This window comes from Lupinus angustifolius, chromosome LG20 (genome assembly GCF_001865875.1).
Source record: "Lupinus angustifolius cultivar Tanjil chromosome LG20, LupAngTanjil_v1.0, whole genome shotgun sequence".
In the NCBI taxonomy this organism is placed as follows: Eukaryota; Viridiplantae; Streptophyta; class Magnoliopsida; order Fabales; family Fabaceae; genus Lupinus; species Lupinus angustifolius.
In genome coordinates, this window is record NC_032028.1 from 2,518,351 (window position 1) to 2,531,686 (window position 13,336).

The 13,336-nt window shown below is 32.1% G+C and overlaps 2 protein-coding genes across 2 annotated transcripts; both read left to right on the forward strand.

Annotated features, from left to right (window-relative positions):
• Positions 1,808-5,101, forward strand: LOC109335565 (cysteine-rich receptor-like protein kinase 15). The gene is made up of 7 exons (XM_019571700.1): positions 1,808-2,690; positions 3,172-3,312; positions 3,400-3,521; positions 3,606-3,816; positions 3,926-4,163; positions 4,361-4,511; positions 4,755-5,101. The coding sequence occupies exons 1-7, from the start codon at positions 1,838-1,840 to the stop codon at positions 5,061-5,063; spliced, it is 2,025 nt and encodes a 674-aa protein (XP_019427245.1). The 5' UTR covers positions 1,808-1,837; the 3' UTR covers positions 5,064-5,101.
• On the forward strand, positions 7,064-10,281 carry LOC109335566 (cysteine-rich receptor-like protein kinase 29). The gene is made up of 7 exons (XM_019571701.1): positions 7,064-8,001; positions 8,123-8,248; positions 8,503-8,630; positions 8,745-8,955; positions 9,098-9,335; positions 9,445-9,595; positions 9,848-10,281. Exons 1-7 carry the CDS (start codon positions 7,185-7,187, stop codon positions 10,178-10,180), a joined length of 2,004 nt encoding a protein of 667 aa, XP_019427246.1. The 5' UTR covers positions 7,064-7,184; the 3' UTR covers positions 10,181-10,281.

Genomic DNA, 13,336 nt, shown 5'->3' on the forward strand with positions numbered 1-13,336 from the left:
TCAAAGTTCAAATTATGATTCTAATGTGGCACAGTATGCAGGTTAGGTGCTAATCACTATACGAATTCGAGAAACTGAACATCCATATGCCTGTTAAGATGGTCACTATATTTCAAAGGGCCATCTCTGAGGAAATTTAAAACCATACAGTTTTTTTGGTGAGGCAAGTTTAGGTGGAAGGGAAAGCCATATTCTAAGGTCAGGGTATTCCATGAGCCTTCAAAGAGCTCATAGTAGTAACAAATGACATGTTAATGAAGGAGGCTGTTTGGTGCTACTAGTTGACCCAAAACCATTTGTTCATTTCAGTTGTTTCTCCATCCACTACAATATAAATAGATGCTGTGCTACCACAGAACTTTTAAGACCTTTTTAATAGTAATAAAATTCCATTAACAATGTTTGAATAGTTACTTATTGAACAATGTTTTCACTTATACTTGAGAAAGTGTGCTGAGAATTACTTTCCAAGCCACTTTTGGCTGCAAGTGTTTGGTTCAGATGAGCTTTAAATTTGTTTCAGGAAAGAGCTCCAAGTCCAACATTTAGATATTCAGCAGAATATCCAGACAAAAAGGGTAGCTCGTCACATGAGACTTCCACTTAGTGGAGTATGGAGATGGTAGATATATGCAGTCTTACCCTTGCTAGTGGAAAGACTGTTTCCAGGATTTGAACTCGTGACCTCATGGCAACAATCTTACTGTTGCACCATGCTCACCTCCTAGATCTAATAGGTCTAGTATAAAAATCAGATTAAAAGTTTAGCATGAAAATAACAACTACAAATTTCTCTAGTCTACTGCATTGGCATGTCAAATTTCCATTCCAAATTTGCTACTAAGTAGACTAGTCTAGATCTAGATTCACACCCATTAACCAAAAATACACAAACAAGAAGTATCACATGAGATTGAGGAATACAAGGAGCTGATCATTTTATACACTATATAGAGCCAAGCATTATTATTGAGGTAAGATACTTCTCTTCAACAACTATGTTACATTTTTTATGCTCATATTTCTGTTACCCCATTATTTACCATCCCAAGAGTGAACATGTTTTATGACAAATACATCTCAACCTAGGATATGAACAGCTTCATGCGTTCAACATATATTCAGCTAACAATGTTGCTGAAGAAGCTGCCAAGTCTGAGGTGGTGAATGTTGGGATCAGAATTTGGAAACATAAAATCAACTGAGAATGTGAAAGAGCAGTAAGGAAAGATATCAAACAATATTTACTTATACAAAACCCTCAAATATAGAGGAAAAAAATACACTGCCAATGAGGAAAACCAATATTATTATATGAGAGAAGGTAGAAGAGAATTAATACAAAATTCAGCAAGTTTTAATTCCTTATCAATCACCATATTTTGACAGACATGGTTACACAAAATGTGCTCCCTATCATTCTATTTCTTTCTTCATTACAGGAATGATATTATTTGAACAACTAAGTTCAACAACTTTGCGAAAAAGAATAAAGGTTATACAACATTTATCCAACATGAAAGTTGTTGAAAAAGTTATACAAGTTTGATTATTCAAATAACATATTCCATTAGGCTTTGAAAAAACACATCATATAAGTCTTAGGCGGCCTTGGAAAAATTTCAACATTCCATGTTGCAATTTGACTTTCAAACACAAATACTTCCTAATTTGAGCATAAGGAACATTGTAATTAGCAATATCAAACCAAGCAAACAAGGACAATTCATTAATTGGTGTTTCAAAATTGCTATCTTTGCACATTAGTCCCTGTGTTTTGATCTTCTTGACTTATATAGTCCTAAAGTGGAATGAATCCATGAAAGGAGAATAAAATATGAATGAGAAACAAAACAAAGGTGCACATATCAATACTCTTATGATCACACAGATGTTTCACTTCAGCAAATATGTAACCTCATTTCTGTTATTCTCTTTGTTCTTTGGATCACTTACCTCAGCATCTCCGAATTACAACGGTATATATTGTCCAAACAACATTACCTATGAAATCAACAACAACACTATCTCCCAAACCAATCTCAATGTCCTTCTATCTTCTCTCCTATCCAACGCCACCGAAGGCAGTAGCTCCTACACCACTGCCATGGGAATGGGCACCAGCAACGCCCTCAACGGCCTCTACCTCTGCCGCGGCGATGTCTCCTCTGCAACCTGTGCAGAGTGCGTAGCTGCAGCAGTTACAAACATAACAAAACTCTGCCCAAACAAGAAAGAATCGATAATATGGTTCGACGAGTGCATGTTGCATTACACAAACACTTACTTCAACCCTTTAAGTATTGAGCCAAGATTGAATTTGTGGGATAACAAAAACATATCTACATTGGATGTAGATAACTTCAATGAAATGCTTTTAAGCTTCTTGGGAAGTTTGGCTTCAGAAGCTTCGAATACCGAGTCATCGATGAAATTTTCCACTGGGGAATGGAACTTCACGAAGGAGATAACAGTGTATGGATTGGCACAGTGTTTACCTGGTGTGACAAATGAACAGTGTGAGGGGTGTTTGGTAAATGGTTCTAAGACTCTTGTTACTTGTTGTGAAGGAAAACAAGGTGCACGAGCTTTGCTTGCATGGTGTAATATCAGATATGATTTGTTCCAATTTTACAATACAACTCAAACATCAGCATCACCACCTCTTTTTTCTCCTCCTCCTCCTTCAGGTAATAATTTACTCAACCAATGCTACTTGTGGCTGAATTTGCCTAAAATATTAGTATGTTATATATATATATGCTGAACATAATGCATAACTCATGCGCACGATTTTCCACATTTTAGAGATATGATGTGGGTTGATACTGCAAAAAGTTCTTTATGATGTGGGTCATTAAACTCATATTTTAGAATTTCAGAATAAAAAAACATGGAGGGTATTGCTTGTGCTGATTTTTTGTCAAAGCTTGGTGCTTCAAACATCATAAAATTTTAGTCTTTTTCATTCTCTTCCTATTGAGCTCAGCAATTCTGATGTAATGGGTTAGTTTTTGAAACCTTAGTCTTTCTTGTCTTTATATTCATCACTTCACACAAAAATTTCCAGGGCTAAATTCTTCCATCACACTTTTATTAATCTACTTTTTTCATTTTTTTTTTACTATGTGCTGAATTTACAAGAGCTTTTTTCTACAATACTTTATGCAGGAAAGAGGAAATCCAAGACCAAAATAATTGTAATCATTGTTGTAGTGGTTGTCTTTTCGATAATTCTCTTATGTTTGGGATGTGGTTTTCTATTGAGAAGAAGATTAAGGAAGAAATATAAAACACTTCTAAAAGAAAATTGTAAGTACATGAAATAAGTCAGCTTTCATTTCTTTATAGCTTACATTTATTCAGCTTTCTTAACTGTTTCTATGATTATTTTCTCAGTTGGGGATGAAAGTGAGGCTTTGGAATCATTACAATATAATTTATCAACAATTGAGGCTGCAACAGAAAAGTTTTCAAATGAAAACAAAATAGGCAAGGGAGGATTTGGAGAAGTTTACAAGGTAATAATAAAGCCTAATAAAAAATATATCTATGCTCATTTTTTTCTCTTTATGTTCAATTGATTAATTATGATCTCATTATAGGGTGTTCTTTCAAATGGACGAGAAATAGCTGTGAAAAAACTCTCCCAAAGTTCAGGACAAGGGACAATTGAGTTCAAGAATGAGGTTTTATTGATAGCTAAACTTCAACACAGAAATTTGGTTGCTTTAGTAGGATTTTGCTTGGAGGCACAAGAGAAAATGCTCATTTATGAATATGTGCCTAATAAAAGTCTTGATTACTTTCTATTTGGTAATGAACTTCTTTTCTTATATATGTTTATCAATGGAGTTTAATATTCCTGTTAGTATAAGATATTAAATTAATTTTCTTTACTCAAGTGAACTTCTCATATTTGTAGATCCTCTTAAGAGCAAATTATTGAATTGGTCGGAGCGTTACAAAATTATTAAAGGCATTGCACAAGGAATTCATTACTTACATGATCATTCAAGGCTAAAAATTATACATCGTGATCTCAAAGCAAGCAATGTGTTGTTAGATAGCAGCATGAATCCAAAAATAGCAGACTTTGGTATGGCAAGAATAATTGGTTTAGATCAAGATCGAGGAAAAACAAATAGAATTGTTGGAACATAGTAAGTATCCTGAAATCCTTATTGTCTTTTTCATCTTCTCTTCTACAGTTAGTAATAAAACATAATATCAGCATACTCTTAATTAAAATGGTTTCCTTCCATACTTAATTCTTAAATTAACATGAAGAATAAGGTAATGGAAAATTATGTTATAATTTGCACTTTGTAAATCTAATGAATGTTTGTTTTTGTTACAGTGGTTATATGTCTTCAGAATACGCTATGTATGGACGATTTTCAGAAAAATCGGATGTATTTAGTTTTGGAGTCATTCTTCTGGAGATAATTAGTGCAAAGCGAAATGCTCATTCTATTTTGTCAGATGATGTTGAATACCTCTTGAGTTATGTGAGTAATTGTATACTATTTGTTTCTAGCTTGTGCTTTCTTTATTTTAATTGATACATATTACATTACAGAAGAATAGAGTTTGATCCACTTACTCCTCATCATAAATATCAATTTTAGAGAAATTTATAATTCAAAACATCGGATTGGATTTCCCTAGAATTGATGGTACGACTGGGAGTAAGTGAATCCCGTCTCTACTGAAAAAGGAGTGCAAATATGTAATTGAACAAGTTGTTTCAGGCATGGAGACAATGGAGGGATGAAACACCAATACAAATATTAGACGAAGATATTAGAGAATCTTGCAATGAAAGTGAAGTGATTAAGTGCATTCAAATTGGTTTATTATGTGTACAAGATAAAGCAGATGATAGACCTACTATGGGAAAAGTTATTTCTTATTTCAGTAACTCTGACTCTGAAGCTGAGTTACCATTTCCTGGAGAACCAATAAATTCTATGCATAATCAAATATTGCAAAAGACAGTAGCAGCAGGGGAATCAAGTTCTGGTTCTATACAATTAACTGAATTGTCCATGCCTCGGTAGAATAATGTTCTGCAATCTATGTAAATGTCTTCAATATAGTTACTGTTAAGTTTCTGACCTTTCATATTAATAAACCAGAGAATTATGTAACTATTGAATTTGGTTGTTTACTAGTTTTGTGGATTGATAGTGGCTAGAAATAAGTGGCATTCATCATAGGGAGAATTGAGAGGATTTAGTAAGTTTTGTAAGTCTCCCCCTCCTTTTTCATTTTAATGCTTTCTTATCTTTTAGGATTTATAATTGTGGAATTAGAGGCTGTGTGTAACACTATAACTAGTCAAAGTGTAAAATTCAGAAGTAATTAAGAAAATGTTGCATGGAAAAAATGGAGGCAAGGGACAACCCTAAAATATTGTAGCTCCTGGATTCAATAATTGTTTTAGAAATGAAATAAAGAGATACTTCCAGATTTGGTTACTCTGGATTCAAGATGTGACCAACTATGGCCTCTGTTTTTTGTAAGTTAATTTTTAGAAGAAAAATGAGGAAAAGAGAAAGCTACATGAACTATGTAAGATATCTTCCAAATTTTCTCTTTGCTTATAGTCTATTTTTCTCTATAAGATAAAAAGATGTATACAATGATAGGTAAAAGTTTTTATACTATCAGTACATTATTCACTATTCATTTTAAATCATTATTAACTTTTCAGTAAAAATAATATAAATGAATGGTGAATGATACACTAACTATATATAAATCTTTACCGATCAGTCAAATGCTTAAAATGTTCAATGCATTCCATATTTTATTTTTTATTTTTTATGAGGTCAAAGAATTCTGCCTCAAAATATATATATATATATATATATATATATTTATCATCTTATTTTCTTCTACCTTCTCAACACACTCATGTTAGAAAAACCGAATATAAAATACAAACCGAATATTAAGTAAGAGATATGCTGGGTATTAGAATGGAGAAAAAGTAAGATTTATACCGAATATTGCATGCATTTAACAATTCAGCATTGACTGTATTTTATTTAATTTTGCCTTATGAATATAGATCCTTTACATACTTATTTAATTATTTTTTGTCATGCTGATTAATATTTAATTCATTGACTATGCAACTATAAAATAAAGTGCAAATCATGCCGCGAATATGTAAATATGAAGAAAAAAAATCTGCGTTTGACTGTGGCACGCCATTAAAATTGACCATGAAGAATCAATGGAGGATTTCCACGTTTGTCATTAACCACTCAAGTTTCAGTCAACCTTTTGGTTTTATTTTTTCCTAGTCCCTCAACTTCTATGGAATGAAACTCGCGCCCCATTTTTTTGTGGCTATTTTGATTTTTAAACTTTCTTTTACGCAACTTTAATTCATCGGCCAAATTTTCTTCTTAAAATCAATGAAAATAATAATGTGACAAAGGATCATCATAGCCATGTTATAACCTATTGTCAATTTCACTAAAGTTGCGTAACTAGTAAAATTTGAAGACTCGACTCACTTGTGAAAAGTCAAGGAGAAAAGTTGAGAGATGAAAATTGTAATTAAGACATCCTTTTAATATTTCAAGGCTTCATCATTCATCAGCCTTCAAATGTGACCAGGAGACTTTATTACAAAAAGTTGAATCAGTCAACCGGAGCTTATGCATTGAAATTTTCAACAAAGATTAGCATTGGATACAAAATGATATGCCTAAACATATTTGTTTCTTCAAACAAGTTAGAACAAATGTTGGATTTGCAATATGTGAAGTTTTTATAAGAAAAAACACAAGTGAATTAGTAACCATGGTAGAAGCTCTAGCAAATTATCAAATCATATGATTTGATTTATGCCTAAAGATAATAAAAACTCAAGGACATAAGCAACATTAAGTGCACGGACTTTCATACCACGACGATATAAAAAGGGTGACTCCATGCATGAGACCCCCAAGTAATATCGAGGAGAAGCGAAAAGTCTATTTCCATAAGAAGTAGATGAGACAAAGTATATTTTATATATGTTTTTATTGTACATTTGTACCTATACCTTGGTTTGATTGTTTCAAAAAACGTGTATACAAGAAGTAGCCATTCTTTTTTAACCTTCATATGTTACTACATAGTACATAGAACCAAGCTGGTCTAGGGGACATTCTTCAAGTTCAATGGCTATGACACCTTCAAGAGTGATTTTCTTTCCTTGTTTCCTTGTTATTATACTCATAAATCATACCATAGCCCAGGAAAGGTTCCTGTACAATGTCTGCAATGATAATTTAGGCAACTATACTGCAAACAGTACCTACAAGACCAATCTCAATACCCTTTTGTCTACTTTGTCTTCCAACACACAAATTGATTATGGTTTCTACAATTTCTCTCAGGGTCAAGACTCTGACAAAGTTAACGGAATTGGGATGTGTAGAGGAGATGTTACACCAGATGCGTGCCGCAGTTGCCTCAATGAGTCAACAGTTTTTCTCACACAGAATTGCCCAAATCAGAAAGAGGCCATTGTATGGTATGATAATTGCATGTTACGCTACTCGAACCGCTCAATATTCGGGGTTAAGGAATCTAATCCTACGTTCTATATTTATGCATTAAGCAATGCAACTGATATGGATCAGTTCAATGATGTCCTCAGGGACTTGGTTGATAATCTGAGTAGCAAAGCTGCTTCTGGTGATTCCTTTAAAAAGTATGCTGCAGGAAGTGCCCAAGGTCCAAGTTTTCAAACTATATTTGCACTTTTGCAATGCACACCTGATTTATCAGAGCAAGAGTGCAGTGATTGCTTGGTAGAAAGTATCAATGATATCTCAAGTTGTTGTGCTGGCAGAATAAATGGCAGAATTGGAAAACCAAGCTGCAATCTTAGATTCGATACATCGCCGTTCTATGACTCCACAGTTAATACCGCTCAACCGCCAGCACCACAAGTGCCTCCTCCTCCATTCACTAATACCACTTCCACACAAGGTACCTGTTATGTGCTTACAATGTAATACTTGACACTGAGCAACTGAAATTTCAAAAAAAAGTTCAATATATCATTTGAATATCATAGTCATTGGTTGACATGGAATTCTGGATTTTGCAGGAAAGAGCAACACAACAACAATCGTCGTTGCGGTAGTTGTTCCTGTTGTTGTCATCGCTGTGCTGATTATCTTAGTCTGCATCTTCTTAAGAGCAAGGAAGCAAAGGGAAAATATTGACACTGACAGTAAGACACTATTTTTTTTTGTGATTTATCATTTGATAGTAAGGTAGAAGTTTATCAACTTTCAGTATTGACATGAGTGAACTTCCTCAATACAAATATGAAGTAATTTCTACACATCTAACACAAGATATCGAATTGCTAAGATGAAGAAGGGAAATTCATTATTAGCCATCACGACTTTATTGATCTGCTTTTGTGAATCTTAAACCATCTTTCAAGAACTAACATTGATTAAACTCCTTTCCCATGTGTAGCTGAACTTGACAGTGAAATTGAACCTGTTGAGACATTGCAATTCAACTTTGAAAATATCAGAATGGCTACAAATAACTTTTCTGATGCAAATATGCTAGGAAAAGGAGGGTTTGGACCTGTTTACAAGGTAAGAATATGTGGTTACTCTTTTTATTAAAAGATACTCAATTTTCAGATTGTGGTATTCATTGACTGTTAGCAATGAATAGTTAGTATGTACCTAACTCTGATATATTTTCAGGGTAAGCTTTCCAATGGAGAAGAGATTGCTGTCAAAAGGTTGTCAATGAATTCTGGACAAGGAGATACAGAATTCAAGAATGAAGTGCAGTTAGTGGCCAAACTTCAACACCGAAATTTAGTCCGGCTATTTGGTTTCTGTTTGGAAAAAAGAGAAAGGTTACTGGTCTATGAGTTTGTTCCCAATAAAAGCCTTGATTACTTCATTTTTGGTAAATTAAAACTTTTCTTCATTGGATTATACTTTGTATCTTTAGTCCTTCACTGAAATTTCAGTTTTTATGAATTGTCAAGTACTCAAATACATAATTCCTGTAGACAAGTTTCAAAAGATACCTTGGTTTGACATTGTAGATCCAATTAAGCGTGTGCATTTGGATTGGGAAAGGCGATATAAAATCATAGGAGGCATTGCCAAAGGCCTTCTTTACCTTCATGAGGATTCACGTCTGCGTATTATTCATCGTGATCTCAAAGCAAGCAACATTCTCTTAGATGCAGAGATGAACCCCAAGATATCAGATTTTGGGATGGCAAGATTGTTTGTTTTGGATCAAACTCAAGGAGACACAAGCAGAATTGTTGGAACTTAGTAAGTACCATGATACAAAGGTCCATTAATTGTTTTACTAATAAGTCTTTAAACCATAAAAGTATAGGTAAATATTGTGCTAATTGAGCTTAACCATATCGTCATGTAGTGGATATATGGCACCTGAGTATGTGACGCAAGGAAAATTCTCCGTGAAGTCAGATGTTTTCAGTTTCGGCGTGCTGGCTCTGGAGATAGTATGTGGCCAGAAAAATAGTGGCTTCCGTAATGGAGAGCATGTAGAGGATCTAATAAGCTTTGTAAGTCTCCGCGAAGTCAGATGTTTTTAGTCTTCTTTGTCTTTGTAAATTTGCATTATAAATAGGTTAGGCGCAGGCTTCTATATACTATATAGGTTCGGCCTGTTTAAGACAAAGTCTGACCTGACCTGTTTGTAAATTTGCATTATAAGATTGGAAGTTATGCATAAACATAAACTAGTTTAGAAGAAATTTTTGCAGTTAAAAATATATGTAAACTAACCTTTTCTGCAATCATGTAAATCCTTTTAGGCCTGGAAAAGCTGGAAGGATGGAACAGCAACAAATCTGATAGATCCTGCTATAAATAATGGTTCAAGAAATGAAATAATGAGATGCATCCACATTGGCTTACTATGTGTTCAGGAAAATTTAGCTGACAGACCTACCATGGCTTCTGTTGTACTTATGCTTAATAGTTACTCTACCACTCTCCCAGTACCTTCAGAGCCTGCATTTTTTATGCAGAGTAGAGGCATGTCAGATATTCAATCATGGGAGTATAATTCAAAGGCAACAGAGTCTACTAAGTCTGTTAAAGCATACTCAAGTGAGGTCTTAGTTATTGGGAATTACCCTCGATAGAAGGTGTTCGATACTTCGGTATGACCAGATAGCGGGATTAAGGATTGTTTGTTATTGTAAATTTAGTAATAGAAGTGAGTCAAGCGACAATTACACCTTATGTGATTTAGGAGGGGTCCTAACAAAAAGACATCCTGATTAGGAAAACGTATTTTTTAATAATTGGATGAATTTGTTGTATAAACACTATAGTTACATATTTTTTTATCATACATGCTGCTACATACCGAAATCATTCAGTGTAGCATATATTAGGTTCATGCTTAATAAAATTAATGTAAAAAAATAATAGTAGAATATTATGACGTCGTTCAATCTATTTGACTAACTTTATTCAGTGGGATTAAAACTTGATTTAGTTGTTTATGATAGAATCAAATGTTTTTAGATTTTTCCAACTGTTATATTTTTATTTAGTACTTTTTAAATTTTAATTCTTTAATAAAACCAAAAAGATGTAACAACTTAACGATGGTCTTTACCAGAAAAGATGTAAACATTGTGATGTGGGGGAAAATCAGCCAAAATGATAGTTTAGCAACAGAATAATATCTTAAAGGATGGTAAATAGTGAACGGTTTCATATTTACTTTGCTTGTTACGATGAAAATGTGCTATTAGAAATCATACTTGAATAATTACCCTCTCATTTTCAAGCGAGGGATTTCAACAAGATTAAGTGAACAAACAAAAAAGCAGATCTTTTGAATAAATTTAGGATCTGATCAACCCTTATTAAGGAATCAGCATAAAAAAAAAAAGTTCTGATTTAATGTTTTAAACTCTATTTCAAACTATAACTATGTCTCTACCCATAAAAATATGTTTTATGAATTAAAAAATTAAATATTTATTATTTTTTTTTTTTTTTTGATTCAATATTATTCATCTTAGACATGATTTGACACACTGTTTAGAATAACAAATCTTTTTCACATATGTATGGGGTCTAAGCCCAAAATTCCTGCCAGTTTGTCATTTGCCAACACTATCAATAATATATATCACTTTATTATAAATACAAGGATCATAATATTATAAAGATATCAAACATGGCTTTGATGGCTGAGCGTATAAAAAATATTAACACTAATATCAGTATATATTAAATCTTTAATCTTTATTATCTCGTATGTTATTATGTTATTAAAATATGATCATCAGTCTTATTACAGATACATAAATTTTGAAATTGAAATCCGAACCAAGAACTTAAATAACTCACTAATTACACAAACCAACGTTGATGTAGTATATCTTAAAGACCGAGAAGAAAGTGCTGATTTTATATTTAAATATAATTAGAGATGACAATAAAAACCGAATCCGTGAGTACCCACCGAACCAAACTTGAATTTGACGGGAAAACCTGATGTGATTGAGTTTTGGTTCGTGTTTTATCCGATTTAAATTTCAGGTTCGGGTTTGGTATATCAAAAACCCTAACCCGAACTCGCCCCAAAGTAAGGTAATTCAATTTAAAATTTAAATTTCTATCATGAACTCATTGTTTTTTTAATTTCTAATTTTTCTTTACATACTATAGGATTTTCAAACATAAAAGAAATGAAATAATAAAAGAGAAAATAGAAATCTTAGAGAAAAATTACACGAAAATAATATCATTTTTTTAATTTATTATAATTTTTTATTTTTTTTAATTTCTAATTTTATTTTCAACCCCATTAAATTTGGGTTCAGGTACGGATTCAAATTTAAGTATGTACAAATCTGATCCTGACCCACCCTTTTGTTATTCCTAAAGATAACCATGATATGATGGACTTCATCTAACATTGACTTGGAAAAGTTAGTAAGCGCCAATGTCATAGTCAATTAAGTCATTAGTCAGAGAAATATTAATTATATCAAAAAATATATTTTTTGAGTTTTCTTATACCATATCCTCTAGACATTGTTGGAAGAATATAAAAACAGTAAATTGATATTGAAAATTTAAGGTTAATAATATTAAAGTATCAATTTCTAAGACCAGAAAAAATAATAATAATATATATGTTTTATGAACTATCATTATATTATTAATGATTTATTTTTAATTATATTGTTCGAAAAATATTATAATAAATAGTGAATTATATTCTTGAGAAAAAAAGTAATACAAAATATGAAAGTAAGAGTTAGCAATATTAATAAGAGTAAATTACATTGACACCTTTGACTTTTAGCGAAATTACATAAACCATCATTCACTTTTCTACACCTATATAGACTCCTAATTTGTTATACTTTTATTTTATTACACTGACCACCCCTGCATGAGAAATAAGTGTAATTTTTTAAATAAAAAATGTGATAAATGCAATTAAGTTAAACAAAATATTGTATATTGTGGAGACAAGTCCAACTGATATATGAGTTGATACCTCTTTATTATTTTTGGTTCATTACGATATAGTATAAGAGCAATTTAAACAATATATTTTTAGAATTGTTGATGCATTTTATTACCAAAAATAATAAAGATACAATCATTTATATATTATTTAGATTTTTCCTGACAACATATCATGTTTTATTTAAAATATTATACTTATTTATCATGCGGGGGTGATAAGTGTAATAAAAATATAAAAAATATGAGAAGTTTGTGTAGGTATAAAAAAGTGACGTAATTTATATAATTTCACTAAAACTCAGGAAGTGTCAATATAATTAACTCTATTAATAATCGACAAGTAAGATATGGAATTTGTAAGAAGATTTACTCGTTATGTATTTATGATAATCTATTTCAGTGACGTGACACGTTGTCTTAAACTTGGAAAAATCAAACCCCTGCCGGATGATGCAAGTTATCTAGAAGGAGCAAAATGGACCTTTTGGTATTCTATTTATATAATAAGCTAATTAAAAACTCACAACTAATTGGAAAAAAAATAATAAAAATATAAAATATATTTTTTATATCATATGAATAAATATAGTTCGTCTATACATGGAAATAAGAACTTTTTGGGATACGTCCTGTTGGGAAGGAGCTGGGAGGATGGCTATGCATAGAAAGATGTAATCTTTAGTCTTTACTCTTTGACGACACAAGACAGCAACGATTTTTTGTGCCAAAAATAGGAAAACTGTGAATTTAGTTATGGTACAGATAAAAGAAAGGGTATCTCATTATATTTCATATGG

What these genes read in the sequence shown, in the direction of transcription:
- LOC109335565 (XM_019571700.1), top strand. Translation starts at nt 1,838, where the DNA reads ATGAATGAGAAACAAAACAAAGGTGCACATATCAATACTCTTATGATC. An exon ending in TCTTGATTACTTTCTATTTG is followed by an intron (nt 3,817 to 3,925) that starts GTAATGAACTTC and finishes TCATATTTGTAG; the next exon opens with ATCCTCTTAAGAGCAAATTA. An exon ending in TTGAATACCTCTTGAGTTAT is followed by an intron (nt 4,512 to 4,754) that starts GTGAGTAATTGT and finishes AAGTTGTTTCAG; the next exon opens with GCATGGAGACAATGGAGGGA.
- LOC109335566 (XM_019571701.1), top strand. Translation starts at nt 7,185, where the DNA reads ATGGCTATGACACCTTCAAGAGTGATTTTCTTTCCTTGTTTCCTTGTT. An exon ending in TAATACCACTTCCACACAAG is followed by an intron (nt 8,002 to 8,122) that starts GTACCTGTTATG and finishes TGGATTTTGCAG; the next exon opens with GAAAGAGCAACACAACAACA. An exon ending in CCTTGATTACTTCATTTTTG is followed by an intron (nt 8,956 to 9,097) that starts GTAAATTAAAAC and finishes TTGACATTGTAG; the next exon opens with ATCCAATTAAGCGTGTGCAT.